The sequence below is a fragment of the Anguilla anguilla genome, chromosome 7, assembly GCF_013347855.1.
Source record: "Anguilla anguilla isolate fAngAng1 chromosome 7, fAngAng1.pri, whole genome shotgun sequence".
In the NCBI taxonomy this organism is placed as follows: domain Eukaryota; kingdom Metazoa; phylum Chordata; class Actinopteri; order Anguilliformes; family Anguillidae; genus Anguilla; species Anguilla anguilla.
Genome location: NC_049207.1, coordinates 4,032,664 through 4,048,815, shown reverse-complemented (window position 1 = coordinate 4,048,815; position 16,152 = coordinate 4,032,664). Strand labels below are relative to the sequence as shown.

General features: G+C 48.8%; 1 protein-coding gene across 1 annotated transcript in view; it reads right to left on the bottom strand.

Annotated features, from left to right (window-relative positions):
* Positions 1–310: 310 nt before the first annotated feature.
* Positions 311–16,152, bottom strand: part of nav3 (neuron navigator 3) — a 277,510-nt gene continuing 261,668 nt past the window's right edge. The window contains exons 26-41 of the mRNA XM_035426721.1: positions 13,045–13,128; positions 12,296–12,407; positions 11,699–11,820; positions 9,817–9,989; positions 7,704–7,857; positions 6,305–6,491; positions 5,950–6,047; positions 5,675–5,770; positions 5,118–5,286; positions 4,424–4,659; positions 3,973–4,127; positions 3,688–3,759; positions 1,936–2,132; positions 1,400–1,518; positions 899–1,102; positions 311–482 (exon numbers count right to left, since the gene is read on the bottom strand). Coding sequence (XP_035282612.1) covers positions 363–482; positions 899–1,102; positions 1,400–1,518; positions 1,936–2,132; positions 3,688–3,759; positions 3,973–4,127; positions 4,424–4,659; positions 5,118–5,286; positions 5,675–5,770; positions 5,950–6,047; positions 6,305–6,491; positions 7,704–7,857; positions 9,817–9,989; positions 11,699–11,820; positions 12,296–12,407; positions 13,045–13,128 — 2,298 coding nt within the window. The 3' untranslated portion in view covers positions 311–362. The remainder of the gene's footprint in view (positions 483–898; positions 1,103–1,399; positions 1,519–1,935; positions 2,133–3,687; positions 3,760–3,972; positions 4,128–4,423; positions 4,660–5,117; positions 5,287–5,674; positions 5,771–5,949; positions 6,048–6,304; positions 6,492–7,703; positions 7,858–9,816; positions 9,990–11,698; positions 11,821–12,295; positions 12,408–13,044; positions 13,129–16,152) is intronic.

Below are 16,152 nucleotides of genomic sequence, written 5' to 3'. Positions count from 1 at the left end.
GTAAAATACCGCCCCCATGTGGTGGAAAAGCAAACCTGATACTGAACGAAACAGAAAGGATAATTCCAGTTCAGTTCCACTGTGTAGCGCAGCCCCGAGCGCCCTGCCTTCGCCGCGCGCACGGCCCGCTCTGGAGCTGCGTGAGGGGAGACGGGAGCGCGGGCGTCCCGGTAGGGAAGCGCGCGCCGAAACGGAGCCGCCACGCCTCTTTTCCCTCGCCTGACAGGAAGTGCGCGCGCGTCTGCCTGCCTGCGACATCGCGCGCCCCCCTTCTGGCCTCGCGGCTCGCCCCCACCCGTCCACCCCCCCCCCCTCCCCCCACCCTCTCGCTGGTAAAGAACGGCGGTTAGCCGGGGGATGCGCTACAGGGTGGACTCCAGCGAGGAGTCCAGCGGGTCGTCGTGGTGACTGGCGCTGTCGCTGTCGCAGCTCTGGGCGCTGGAGTAGTTGGCGGCTTCCTGTAGCCTCATCAGCATGCTCATCTGGAACAGAGAGGGGGGGGGGGGGGGGGGAGACGGCTTTAACGGCGCCCGCGCGCCACGCCCCAACGCCTCCGCCGCCAACGCCGCGGCGCTACACAGCACACCTAGCGGCAGGTTAGCGTGGGGGGGGGCGGGGGGGAGGACGCCCCGGGACGTGTCCCTCGCTCTTTCAGATAAATGTGTGTGTGTGTGTGTGTGGGTGTGTGTGTGTGTGTGTGAGTGTGTGTGTGTGAGCGTGTGTGAGTGTGTGTGAGTGTGTGTGTGAGTGTGTGTGAGTGTGAGTGTGTGTGGGTGAGTGTGAGTGTGTGTGAGGGTGTGTGTGAGTGTGAGTGTGTGGGTGTGTGTGAGTGTGTGTGTGAGTGTGTGTGTGTGTGTGTGAGTGTGTATGTGTGAGTGTCAGTGTTATTATGACTCACCAGTGGGTCCCCCTCTGTGTCGCTCTGGGACAGCTGTTTGGAGGCGGTCTCCTCTTTGGCACCGCTGCACCCGTCGTACCCCACGTCCTCGGGCCGCAGCTGAAGCAGGGGCTGCGCATCCGGCTGCGAGGGGGCGGAGCTCCAGGGGTAGGTGTCAATCACCCACTTGGACGGATCCTCCCACACGGTCCTCTTACCATAGAGCTGAGACACCAGAGTAAAACCAGCAGCCGGCAATCACTCACCGCTCATTTACAGCAGATTATATGCATCACATCTCACATCACCAGTTCAGACTACGTGCTAATAGCAGCACTAGATTAACCTTTAACTACTACATTAACTACTCCAGGTAAGTGGAAACATGCCTTAACTTCACATTTTTGGGTGAACTGCCCCTTTAATGCATGTTCTCTTTTGATTGGTCAAGGCGCCTGGTGCAATTTGTCTGGGCCAATCACAGACAGTCGCGAGTTTGAGTCATCTCGTCTCCGTGCCTACCTGCAGCCCCTCCCTCACTGCCTCCAGCAGGTACGGGACGAGCGAGTAGTTCCACAGGTCGGTGAACCACGCGCGGGACCGGCCCGAGTCCATGGGGCAGGACAGGAAGAGCCTCGGGCCTGCGGAGCAAAGCACCGGAGCGTGAGCCCAAAACTGAGAATGGAGGATATCCAAGCCAACCAGACAGACTCAGCACCCATGTTAGAGAGCAATGTGGAGTGGCGTTAAAGAGATACCAGTACTGGCTGCTCTATGAGAATAAAAATACCCAGAAGTCACCCTCATGGTACTGGAATATATTTGAACAATATACTGAACTAAATATATTATCTATATATCACATCATTTCATAATATCTTCATAATATATTGCCAAATATACAACTTACTGCCACTTTAAGATATAGCACTATATTACACTTCTGTGAAATACATTTATCATTATATTTTCCACATAAGTCCACATATTTATAATATATTGCAGTATATTCCTATTCATAAGGGGGATTTGCGCGGGGGCGGGGGGACGGGACGGACCGATGGTGACGTCGGAGGAGCTGTGGGCCTCCAGGAAGCTGTTGAGGTGCTGCCAGGTCTTGGGGATCCAGTCGACCACCTTGACGAGGTCATTGCTGCGCGTGTTCCGCAGGATCTCCGTCTCCACCAGCTTCCTGCGCAGGAAGCGGCCCAGGAAGCCCTTCACCGGCTCCGTGTGATTGGCGCACAGCACCCACCTGCGCCGGGCGAACGCGGGAAACGCAGAGAGACCGCCACCGTCAGCCAGGCGGCCAATCACAGCTCATCACACACTGTACAGAGAGCCATCAGAGGTTGTTGCTAAAACCAACTGAGTTTTGACTAAAAACTCTGTTACAAAAAATTCCATATTTTTGCGAGTAGCAGTCATTAGTTTGTTGCATATGATATTTTTAAAAAATAATCTTTTTCCTGTTTGGTTCACAGTAAATTCTGTCACTTTCACTTCAGTGAATTCACACCTGCTTTCTCAGAACATCCTGCCTCCTGCACTCCCCTCTCACCTCCCTCAGCTGTGACTCCCATCACCCATTCACAACAGGAAGTGATGCAATTCTACTTCCTCCACAGACTCTTCAATGACCATTTCTGCTGCCCATTGCCATGATCGTATTTAGCCTGTGACGCTTGCCCTGCTGGAATTTAATAACGTGTTCAAAAGAACTCCACATGACTTTGGGTCCATCTCCCGTAATTTGCATTCAACTGGCTGAAATTTCGGCATCAAAAGCCATTAATTTAAGCTGCAAGTTCTGAATAAAATTCTTAGCTCCGTCCGTTCTAATTAAGCGACTCATTACCTTGTAGAAGTAACCCTCATTATGTCTTTTAGTTTGGGTTAATTAGCATAGTCAATTAGCCCAGTAAATGAATGCGCTCTCAGGAGGGTGGGTTTTATCGTTCTGTTTTAATCCCCTATCTCAGGGAATTGTCCAAGATGTTACGCAAGTGTTGATTTTCTTGGTTGGCGCTTGGTTTTAAAAGGTACCAGGCTGGTTCCGGCAGGAAATTAAAAAGACAGAAAGGGGCAAAGTGTTCAAATTATCCAGACTTCTGCAAATTAAAATTAGAACTTGCCATATTGGATTAGTATGTTGAAGTAAACACCATGCCCAACAGTATTGCTCAGAAAAAAAAATGATTGTGAATGGCCCATTGTTTAGGCAAACTAATCCATGTAAACACATTAATAACACCAAGGCAAATTAAGAGAATTCTATTCTGCAAAATGGTGCAATTAAAAGACTGGTTTAAATGAATTCATTCCAGAGTGTAGGTTCGATCAGTATTACGTTCACCTTAACAGGCTAAGAATTTTTTTTTAAAACTACAAAAAGAAAACAGCATCATCCAAAAAGCTGAAAAATGAAAATTGATTCGCAACCTTATCTGGGAGAACAAACGCACAGCTGCTTGCGTCGGAAACAAAGCAAACGCGGGCTTTGATGACACGCTTCCAGTCCGTTTGAAGAACTGAGGAGATAGACATCCTTCATGTTCCCCCGCCACGCAGCGGGAGGTGTTTGAGTCTTTTAACACGGACATTTTCAGCGTCCCCACATCGACTCCACGTGTAGAAAACTCAAGGGAGCGCGTGAGCTTAAGGTGTGAGGTCACAAATACATGATTAGAGTGTTCTTAACTGAAAATTCTACTGCTGATGTCACAATCACTGCTGAGAGCAGTGGAGTTCCAGAACACCAGAAGGAGCCTGCTCTTCAGAGGGCTAAGGCAAGGAAAGGCGGAGAGGACCTGAAGTTGTGGTGGAGCTCCAGGTTGGCTGAGGACGAGGCCGCCTGGTTCATGGTCCCGATGACGTACGGACTGAAAAGGACACAGAGGGCAAGACTGTCACAGCCTGAGAGTGGAGAGAACAGCAGTGTCCCACTCTCTCAAATCACAGCATTTACTCTCCTCTGGGGTTCACTAAAGGGCAAGGTTCTCAAAAGACGATGACGCTCTCAGCAACGTGAACCCAATTCAGCCAAGTAAAGCAGTTGCTCTTGTGATGTTTTTTAAAGCAGCACTGGGTCTCACCACTTGTTGTACTTGCAGTTGAGGAACCCGTTGAAGACGTCGCTGAGGGAGCCGATGTGATGGAGATTGTCCAGGACCACCACCAGGGGGAGCTTGGTGTCACTCTCCTCTGAGCTGTACTGCTCTACCAGGCTGGACAGGTACTGCTGCAGGTCCTGCAGTACCATATACAGACACACAGTCACAGACACACTCAGTCACACACACACAGCTGTACTCACGCTCACAGTCACACACACGCACCTACACTGCTCAACCAAGTGTAATGCACTTTACTGGACTCAAACAGTGTCAGAGTGTAACACACTTCCCCTTACTCTGACAGTGTCAGAGTGTAACACACTTCCCCTTACTCTGACAGTGTCAGGGTGTAACGCACTTTGCTGGACTAAGACAGTGTCAGGGTGTAACGCACTTTGCTGGACTAAGACAGTGTTAGGGTTTAACGCACCTTGCTGGACTCGTGGTCCACGCTGAAGCTGGCGACGGTTGCCTCGGTGACCTCTCTCCCGGCCTTGGCGGCGATGTGCTGGGCCAGCTTGCCGGCCAGGTAGGACTTCCCGGTGCCGCTGGGGCCCGACAGGATGATGCGCCGGTGCTCCGTCAGCAGGTTCAGGTAGCGCTGCACCACGGGCTTGGGGATCAGCGTGTCGAACGCCAGCGAGTCGATGCTGTTCTCCGACGCACCTGCAGGGGGAGCCACGGCAACAGCCCGTCAGCTAATCACAGCTCGACGTGAACTGTGCAATCCAGGGTTCTCACGCTTCACCTGCGCCACACATTCACTGAATAAAAAGACCTAATGTAAGGCCCACGGCTATCTTATGATACAGAAAGAGCCCTTTTCCCTATGAGCAGTGGTAACCAACCCTGTTCCTGGAGATCTACCATCCTGTAGGTTTTCACTCCAACCCTAATTTGGCACACCTGACTCTACTAATTAGCAGCTCAATGAGATCTCTAGGTGTTGAATGAGGTGTGCTTTGCACTCACGTGCACACACACACACACACCCACTGCTTCCTCCACACACACGCGCACACACACGTGCACACACGCGCGCACACACGCGCGCGCACACGTGCGTGCACACACACACTGCTTCCTCCGTGCTCTGTCCATGCTACAGCAGGCTGCAGCCCTACCCTTGATGTTGACGGTGATGATGTTGTTGTCTCCCACCAGGTAGCCGCAGGGCAGCAGCTGAGGCGTCTCCGAGCCGTGGGCCCGCAGTACCTCCCCTATCCTGTAGCTGGCGATGCTGTCTGAGCTCAGACCCAGGCTGGTCAGGGGGTCCACCCGGAACACGTACTCCTGCAGGAGCAGACCCAAACGGACCAGGGTGAGGACACACATCACACATCGCTCCACGTCACTGCTGTTCTCTGAGAATCTGTCATAGTCTCACTGGTGAATTCTACAGCGGTTAAACTGGACAGATTTAATCATTAGCACCAATTGGGCATGTTATAGTTTACTTCATAACCCTATTTTAACCCTTCAAGGTGCAAGATCACAAATACGTGATTAGAACATTCTTAACTGAACATTCTAATGCTGATGTCACAATCACTACTCAGTGAAAGCAGTGAAGTTCTAGAACACTGAGCTAGAATTTAAAAAACATAGGGAGAGGCCCGGTGAAAATAGCTGTAATATTATTAAAATATCATTAATATGGGTGTTTAAAAAATGTCATTACCTTGAACAATCTGCGTATGACACCATCCAGCACGTCCCACTTTGTCTTCCCGCTGACGCCAATGGATCCGATGAGATACTCCTGACATCTCATACCCTGTTTACATAACAACACTGTCACTACATTACTGTTATTGAGTTATCATACAGTCATCAAAAGTGTAAGGTTTAAGAACGGGCAAGAGGTGTTACACTCAACTAAACTAGCTGAGTTGCGACTACAGGAAGCTGAGCTACAGAATTGGTCGTTCCACGTTTGCGTTGCTATTCGGTCACCTTGGTTACGTTGGAGCCGTCGTCGATGGCAACCACGATCCTGACGCTCCGGCCGTCTTTGCGCAGGTTACCCTCGCTCCCGTCGTCCAGGAGGATGTCTGTGGAGACGAAGAAACAGTCGCAGGACGTTTCAGAAGAGCGACACAGTCACAGGACGTTTCAGAAGAGCAACACAGGCCACAGTTCTGCTGCCTGTACAACAACACGGTGACCTGTGAACCTTTAGGTTCAACCTGTGAACCTTCTGGTTACAAGACCAACTGCTTACCCATTATAATACACTGCCACCCTACAGTGTGTGGTAGAGCGTGTTGGGTGTTGCGTGTTGCGGGGGGTGGAAGGGGGTTCTACCCACCGGACATTATGGTGTCGGTGATGTTGAGGTTGTTGAGTGACAGGCCCAGGGACTGGCGTGAGGAAGAGGAGGAGGTGCTGGAGGTCTCCGAGGGGGGGCGGGCGGTCTTGGCGGGGCTGGCACCGGGGGCGGGGCTCCCCGTGGACTTGAGCTGGTCGTTCTCCGCCTTCAGGAGCTCGATCTCATTCTGGGGGGGGGGGGGGGTCACGTCAAACGTAAGGTCAAATCAAATCAAAACACATTTATTTGTACTGAGCTTTTTTACAGAGGACCGTCACAAAGACGCTTTACAGAGTAACAGGAGGGGAACTGGGCATGAGCCAGACTTGAACTCCCAAAAAGGAAGCAGCGAGGTAAAAACAAAAAACAAACAAAAAAAAAACGGTGGGAGAGTTTGAGGTTGAGCTGAAAAACACATTAACGTGTTGAATTCATCTTATATTGGATTGCCCCTTTCATGTGAGTAATTTTATGAATATGCTGTTACCCACACAGCTGACTGTATTCACTTCTTCACTCTTTTCATTTCTTCATTCTGCTCAATCTGTGCATGCTGCGCATGACGTTTCCTATTTTCTCTTTTCCGTGAAGCATCTAAAGCACTACACACAAATAAACCTGAACTTAACTGAACTGGGACAAGGTTTACTGAAGTCTGAGAACAGCACCGGGGTGGGAATTCAAACCTGCACAAGATCGCTCTATGAACTAATGAGCTTGGAAGTCTTTCCCCCTCTTATTGAAAATAAAACGGCAGTTTGAAAACATGCCGCTTTCCACACGGGACTCTATGGGACGGCCCCCCTGTGGACACGTAGCGGAGAGATGCAATAAAGCCACAGCTTTCTGCTGCACACACACATGAATCAGGCCCAATACCAGCTCCAGCTTCTGGAATTTACTATATTTATAATGTGGCTGGGTCTAATCGTATGTAAAAACAAAAGTGTGAGGTCATAGTGGTGCGGGATGTGTGAGGTCATAGTGGCAGGGGGTGTGTGAGGTCATAGTGGTGGGGTGTGTGAGGTCACAGTGGCGGGCGGTGTGTGTGGTCATAGTGGCAGGAAAGTGTGTGAGGTCATAGTGGTGGGGTGTGTGAGGTCACAGTGGCGGGCGGTGTGTGTGGTCATAGTGGCAGGGGGTGTGTGAGGTCATAGTGGTGGGGTGTGTGAGGTCACAGTGGCGGGGGGTGTGTGTGGTCATAGTGGCAGGGAAGTGTGTGAGGTCATAGTGGCGGAGGGTGTGTGAGGTCACAGTGGCGGGAGGTGTGTGATGTCACAGTGGCGAGGGGTGTGTGAGGTCATAGTGGCGGAGGGTGTGTGAGGTCATAATGGCGGGAGGTGTGTGATGTCACAGTGGCAGGGTGTGTGTGAGGTCATAGAGGGGAGGAGTCGCACACCTGCATGCGGTTCATGGCCTCGCGGATCTGGTCCAGGTGGTGGGCGGAGCTTAGGGCCTCCAGACGGATGTCCGTCAGCTTCAGCTCCTTCTCCCGCAGCTCGTTCTTCAGCTGCAGGATGATCTCCGCCTCGGCCTCCGTGCACTCGCACAGGCTGGGGGGGGGGGGGGGGGGGGAGAGAGAGAGAGGAAGAGGGTGGGAGAGGGAAGGAGGGAGAGAGGGAGGAAGAGAGAGAGAGGGGGTGAGGGGGAGAGATGAGAGAGAGGGGTGGGGAGGGAGAGAGGGGAGAGAGAGAGAGGGACAGAGAGAGAGAGAGGGAGGAAGAGGGAGAGAAGGAGGGAAATTGAAATAGAAAGGGAGGGAAGGAGGGAGCGAAACAGAGAGAGGTCACACTTAGCCTATATATAGAGATGTCATACAGCTGAGAAAGTGGATCTATGCAAACTCAAACTGACTAAAGAAGGAGGAGGTTACAGTATATACACCCACACCACCAACACAGGGAGAGATTTCCCTCTCTCTCTCTCACACGCGCACACGCACACGCTCACATGCACACGCACGCACACACACACACACACTTACTAAAATACAGACACAATCCTAGGGTCAGAAATAGAGTTTCATACAGCCAAGGAGAACAAATCTCACAAGTCTATTCTCTCAATTTCTGTACCATACTGAGCATGGTTACTGATGACTTTACTGTCTAAAAGCATTTCGCTCTGCATTACCACAATGGTCCACTGTGTCTTGACCAATTGCGACTAAAGCTACACAAAATACACATTTGTTAAGCAACCAAGCTGAACACAATCAAGCATACGGTAAATGCATGGGCAGTGCACTCTCCTCATGTACAGCGTCAGTTCGACTCCCACACCAAACCGTGTTAAACAGCACGAGTAAGAGCACGAAAGTGTAGCTACCAGTCCTCTAACGTCGCCAATGCAGCACCCACAGACACAAGCTCTTCAGCAAGGCCACACAGAGCCAAGGCAAGCGCTACCTACACAGTAAAATGTTCAGAGTTATTTCAACTCTAACAGAGTACATATGAGCAGAGCTGGGACCATGTGTACTCTGTAAGAGCTGATCTAACACTGAACGTTTTTCATGCGCTTATCACTGCAGGAGAATGTCTTTCCGACCAAAACGAATGACTCATTTGTGCAAAATGGAGAAGCCCTTCTTGCTTGCTGTACCTAAAGGACAGGGCTCCACAGCGCTTCCATTTTAGGAGAATGTTCTCCTGACATTTGACGTGTGCCAGCTGGAAAAAAGAATTTAGGAGCACATCTAATAATTACGATGCATTATTAGTGTGCTCCTAAATTTTCCCCACTTCAGAGCACGCGTGCTCCTTGTAAAAAACTGTTAGTGTCGAGCTCTGAGGAGAGTTTTCAGTGTCCCATTCAGGGGTCCAAGGCGGGCGAAACCCTAAAAACTGCAGGTCCTGTTCCCGCCTCCCACAGGACCAGTGATAGAGAGGGGGTTTTGTGTTAGAGTGTGAGATGGGGGTGGTGGGTACGGGATGGTACAGGCAGGTGCAGCACCCCCACACTGCGGATGGGTGGGACACATGCAGCACACCCTCCGTTACCGAGATCTGTGCTTGTACACCACGTGGCCATTTTGCCTTCTCTGAGGAACCCAAATGGGAGAGGACGCACTAGCACAGAGACGTGTGCTACAGACAGACAGACGGATGGACAGACACACGGACACATAGGGCAGAAGGTTTGAGTCAGCATGAAAGAAAAGAGAAACAGGAGTGAAACAAAAGGAAATTCATAAAAAGGAAACAGAAAGGGGGAAATGTATTATATCCTTGTGTGTGTGTGTGTGTGTGCGGAAGGAAGTATGATCCTGTGTCTCTATGTGTGTGCGCGTGTGTGTGCATGCGAGTGTGTGACTCTGTACTCACTCTTGGTAGTGTGTGCGCGTGTGTGTGTGTGTGCGTGTGTGCGCGTGTGACCCTCTGTACTCACTCGGTGGTAGTGCGTGTGTGTGTGTGTGTGTGTGTGCGTGTGTGCGCGTGTGACCCTCTGTATTCACTCGGTGGTAGTGCGTGTGTGTGCGCGCGTGTGCGCGTGTGACCCTCCGTACTCACTCGGTGGTGGAGGGGGAGGGTCTGAGGGGGCGGTCCCCGCTCTGCGTGGCCCCGTGCGGCAGTTTGGGAGAGGAGGGCTGGGAGGAGTCCGTCTGCTCCTCGATGTCGGAGTGAGACGAGGACGGCTTGCTGGGCTTCTTCTTACTGAACGCCTGCTTGAAGGAGCTGCGCAGCTGCCAGAGAGAGAGAGAGAGAGAGAGCCCCACATCAGTCACCATACCCACAATGCACCGCTTCCTCCAGGGGTTAACCCAGCTCAGCCCTACACTGGGGTCAGAGCAGGAGAAGCAGTTCAGCTCAGTATGAGCACTGAGAGAGAGTGTGACATCACAAGGGACAGGGCTGGGGCTGGGTGTTATGGGAACAACTTACAACAACTTCCAATAACTAACAACAGCTTCCAAACTGCTCTCAGAAAATAACTGGGTTCACATTATGCAGTAAAATACTGTTTTTTTTTTTCTTTTTCTTTTACAAAGGTTTCCCAATTGTGTGTCAGGGATGAAATGGCTAAAAGAACTTCAGTCAAAGAGAATGCAGAAATGCAAGAGGATTGCACTGTAACATGAGAGGATTTCCAGTATTCACCCACTGGAACGGTTTTCAAATGTTTTTTTTTTTGCTTCACTGCTTTAAATTATGCAACCTTTAATCAGGAATGAATATGTGTGATCTATGCAACCTACAAAATGGCACAGCCTTACTGGATAATCAGCTCCGTTGCTATGGAAAGATATGAAAAATATATTTCTGAAATAAATAAAAAAATAAGCTACTCAAATCATACTAGCATCAGAACATATTCCGACTTGCAAAATTGCACTGTGTAAATGAAAACTTTCAAACTTCAGTATCAATTTTTTATTTTTTTTGTTTCCTGTGAGATACACTTCACTCGTGAAATCCACTGCAGCCTACGTTCAAAAGCTCCAATTTGCCATCATTAGCAAAATCTCCTCAAAGGGACAGAAACTGTGGTAATACTCTCACAGGGACAGCGATTGAGGTAATCTTGTCAAAATACAGTACGTGTAGTTAAGAGCATTTCTAGTATGAGCCAAGGTAGCTATCGCTGCTGTTCACAGCGAGAGGCCATTTTGCAGCTGCCACAGCTGTCCCGGGAGAGGCTTTTGGGTAGACGTGTTTCGCCCCCGCAGAGCCTGTTGCACAGAAGATGTTTCAGGGGTGGTGAAATTTTGGTTTATGTGAGCTGTAAGCTTCACCAGGACGAACACACTTAAGATTACAGAGGGCGTAAGGTCACAGGACAAGATGTTTCCCTGAATCATCTCTCTATCTCTCTTTCTCTGTATTCTGGTCTCAGACTGTATTTCATTCTCTTTCCCAATCACCATACTGTATCTCTAAGCTCCCGCAACCACGCTCTCTTCCTCTGTCATCCTGTCTTTCCCCCTGTCAGTCTCCCTACCTCCTTCCCCATCTCTCCCTCCCTCGCTCTGTATTCTGACACTTGGGAGTGATTTTTGCAGAACTCTGCATGCACCCTGCCCACTCCGAGCCGTTTAGATTTTCCATGATGGCTGACAGACGGGAGGAAGACTGGAAGGGGAGGAATTCCAAATAAACAAACATTAAAATTAATGCGTTTTGCTCATAAAACTTTCCATTTTTTCCCCCCAGAAATTTCCCTTTTCACATGTGGTTTTAACATTTTCACATGTGAATTATAATGTTCAGATGTGTACTCGTCACATGTTGGGTGTTCACATGTGGTTTTTGCACACGTGTGATTTTTATCATAAAGGCTGTGAGCTTTTTGAATATATATGGAAGGCATTTTGCATTTTGGAGCCCAGAGGTCCACCCCCCCTTACCGTGCCCCCCCGCAGCCCCCCCACCCCCGCCCCCCGGCTCCTCTCACCCAGCTCTTCTTCTTCTTCTTCTTGGCCTCGGCGTCCAGGCCGCCGCCGCCGGCGCAGTGGCTGCTGGCGCTGGTGAGGCTGGACATGCTGTCGGAGGAGTGCTGCCGCCGGAGCCGCAGGTCTGCACACGCACAGGGCGGGAAGGGTCCGGCTGAGCGACAGCTGGTCTGAGCATGCTCAGTTCACGTTTGCCTTCTCTGAATAAGTAACTTAGACTTTCAACGATTGTTCTCTCCATTCCAGAGAGCAATATGAGTAATATATAAAGATGCAGTATAGCAAATTCTGACTGTTGACCAGTGAGCTGTGACACAACAAGTAATGAACTTCACTTCTTTTTTTCACATTTACTACCCAGAAGCAGATAGAAATGAATAGATGTGATCAAATTCAGCAAACAAAAACAAGTTTTCCCAAAAATACTTTTTAAGTGAAAAGAGGGGACAGTTCAAGATCGTAGCAAGACGTTCCATGAATGACACGTTAACCCTGAGACAGCAACCCCTGCTGCCATGCTGATGCACGGCATCCTTCTCAGGCACTGGTCTACTGGGCAGGAATGTACACAGGCGGTGTCCCCCGGGGCTCCGCGGTACCTCTGTGCAGGTGGTCCGGGCCGTTGAGCGCCACCTGGATGGCGGTCTGCGCGTCGGTGTTCTGGGCCTTCAGCGCCTCGATGGTCTCCCTCAGCTCGGCCAGCTCCGACTCCTGAGGACAGGGGTACGAGACACACACCTGCATTCAGACCTCGGGCCTAAACAAGCACTTACACACTTCACACACGCGTATGCTTCCCACCGCAGTGCCACTGAATCTGTCTGCAGTCATACAGATCAGACTACAATCCAACTCGCCTCCAAAAGACCTTTCCTCTGGCCCACCATTAATGACAATATCTGTATAATAAGCTATTGCATATTTTGAACAGAATAATTAGAATTTATCCGATTTTGTTTCTTCTTTGGCAGTAATTTTTTCAACAGTTAGCCCGTACAGTTCCACTTCACACATGTATGTATCACACATGTCACACGGTACGCTTGCCACTGTAGTGCTACTGAATCTGTCTGCAGTCATACAGATCAGACTGCAGTCCAACTCTGCTCTAGCATGTTCACCTCGTTAATGGTGTCATTTACACAAACGTCAGTGATCCAGCACTGCAACTACCGTCAAATTCAAAGTTCAGCTGTCTCTCCCAGGCACAGTTGAGTAACACTGTCACCCCCCTTTTCCTATAGAACTCAAACACGAAACACAACAGATATGCGTGAGTGCATTCTCCCCATTTTAACTCGGGGTCTGTGAATGAGGTTAAAATTATCTGAAAAAGAACATGTTGTACCTTTTGCTCAGCAGTCATCGTCAGGCTCTGCAGACGGCTGGTCATGTTCCCCAGACTCTTCTCAAAAGCAGCCACCAGGTGGGCCTGCCAACACAGCAAAGAAGCATCAAATGCCCTGAGGTAAGGGGCAGGGCGTACGGCAAGCGCAAAAGGACAATATTCATTTGTCACAGTTAAAAAATTTTTAAAAAACTTTGGAACTTGGGTTCAAACATGCCCATTGGTGTGAGGCAATCAAGTAATCGTTTATAGAAAAGAAGAGAATGGCATTGGAACACAAAAAAGGCAGCGATTTCGACACAATCACAACAGTCTTACCCGCTCCCGTACATACAAAAGACACGATAAAAAAGATAAATGAGCAGAACTCTGAATGCGAGGTTAGAGAGACGATTACGTATGATTGCAGTGCACAAAAAAGATGATAAACTCCTGTAACCTAAGTTAAGTGTTCATCCCCCTGTTCACTGAATGCTTCCTTTTAGTACACAGCCTGCTATGTATTACTATTCCTGTCTGTACAAACTGTGCCTCATACCCAATCTAACAAGATTTTTCTGTCTGCCGCAGGAAAAGGAAATAGTCATTTTCTTCCTGTGGGACAGATGTGAGTTTTGAAAGATGGCTAATTTGTGTGAGAGTTGCAGATTCCACTGAAGGGCTGCTCTTGAACATTCTCTCTGAACATATTGCATTTACATGGTGGTGCATCTAAATGCCCCAGGTTCTCTGAGCCTGAAGTTGCCTTAGCATGACACATGGTGATCATAACTCCTCCTGCTGGAGCGGGACGATGTCTTTGAAGTGCGTATCAGCAGACTGAGCTGATGGTTCCACACAGGGTGTAATAAAATAGGACGCGTTCCCATCTGAAGACACCATTACTGTGGAGAAACGCTGCAGGCCGGTCTCTGAACTTCCGTTTGATTATAAACTGCCACTTTGCCAGAGAGTTCTACGCCTACTGGACCATCGTTCAGACGTACATCGTTCAGACAGCGCACAAGGGGGAAAAAACTGAGAATTTTACATCTTGTGCAATGTTGGTAGGCTCTTTAAAAAAATTTAAAAAAAACAATTGCACTAATTTTATATTGAATCTCCGGAACTTTCTGCCCGTCATAAAGTGCCATGAAGCTGAAGCAACATGATGAAGCAAACATGACTTGTCACTCTGCCTTTGCCCCAACCAGCCACCCCCCCCAGCCATAAAGAAAGATATCAACCATAAAGGAAGATCCCAACCATAAAGGAAGATCTCAACCATAAAGAAAGATCCCAACCATAAAGAAAGATCCCAACCATAAAGGAAGATCTCAACCATAAAGAAAGATCTCAACCATAAAGGAAGATCTCAACCATAAAGAAAGATCTCAACCATAAAGGAAGATCTCAACCATAAAGAAAGATCTCAACCATAAAGGAAGATCCCAACCATAAAGGAAGATCTCAACCATAAAGAAAGATATCAACCATAAAGGAAGATCCCAACCATAAAGGAAGATCTCAACCATAAAGGAAGATTCTCAACCATAAAGAAAGATCTCAACCATAAAGATCCACTGGAAGAGCCACATGGAAATACTAGCTCAGAACCAAGACATATGAATATTTACACATTTATTTTAATTACAGAAGGGCAGGATCACCTAAGACCAATGGGTTCCAGCAGTGTGATGTCACAAAGCAGAACTCCACAACAGATGAAGTTTTTAAGACTTCTGGTAACAATTGATCTGACTGATTGCTGAGTGAGGTCAACTTAATAAAGAAACTCAACTCAACTTAATAATACCAAGCAGTTTGTGTGTAGTCTACATTTAGCACTACACACAAACTGCTTGGTATTCATGCTGTGGAACCTTTATTCCTTTGGTCCAGCGTTAACATTTACAACATGAACTTTAAATCATTCTGATTCAGAATGTCAGGCTCTGCAGAACCCACGTTCGGCCAAAACATTACTGGAGGCCAAATCAATATACTGGCCAAACTGAGCTGTAAACGTCAGGTTCAAGACCACTGCAAACAAGCTGCCCGCCTCGCATTCTTCATTTCCAGCACATTTTTATTCCACTTTTCTGCCTGACTTTGAAAGCCCACTCATAACTGTTGGCTTCTTCCTTCACTAAAAAGCCATCCTCCAGCAACTGTGAACATGGGCTAACACTCTGCTGAATTTGGGTCATTTAGCAGACACTCGAAGGATTGCGATTAACTGCCCAAATTCTTTTCCTGGGTTAACTTTTTTTCGTATTAAATCTCATAGAGCCATTTCAAATTTCCTGAGTCCTCCCAGCTTACAGCAATGATCGCGGATCAGAGAAGCAGCACCAAAATGGCCTCATCAAGCTGCCTCCCGGACTGCTGACCCCTGCGTTATAGACGAAACATCCTCGGTAAGCCATAATATCCCAGTACAGTCCATCACAATCTATCCCCTGCAGCCCCACAGGCCAAAGATCCAGTGACGGCGATGCATTTTAATCTGTCAATCAAATATAATTAAAAAAAGAACTGACTAGAAATGCTGGCGCTCGATGCTGTCCAGCGTCACTGTGGGGACCGACCGGAAACTGACCCATCTGTACAAACACACTGAATATCTTCCCAACAAGAGACAAAATACATCTTGTTCTTATTACAGACACTAGGAGGTGACATTACTGCCTGCATTAGCTTGGGTGCATTGTGTTATAGAGTGAGAATTATTTGTTGTTTGGACAATTTAAAAAAAAAAATGAAATACATCATAAGGCGAGCAAAAGGATGCAGTACCACTGCTTTTTTGGGGGGTGAAATTTCAGCCATTATCTGAGCTCCCAAAAGCCACCTTTTATAAAAGCACACCCAAATGCTGCAGTTTGCTCCTTTCCAGAAACAAAGAGAGACAGCTATGTCTAAAGACCACCGGCAAATCCCTGCCGGGGCCCCACAGTTCTTCATTTTCGGCAGACGAGTCTCTCGGTGATTAAAGCGGGGGTTCTGGTAAACACCGGCTCTGTCTTACTTTGATCAGGAAATTTTGTGAACACGAAGAGCAAAGGAAAGGAGAAGCCCGCGCAGCGCATGAAGTGGGAGATAGCCAACCTTTCACAGCACCAGCTT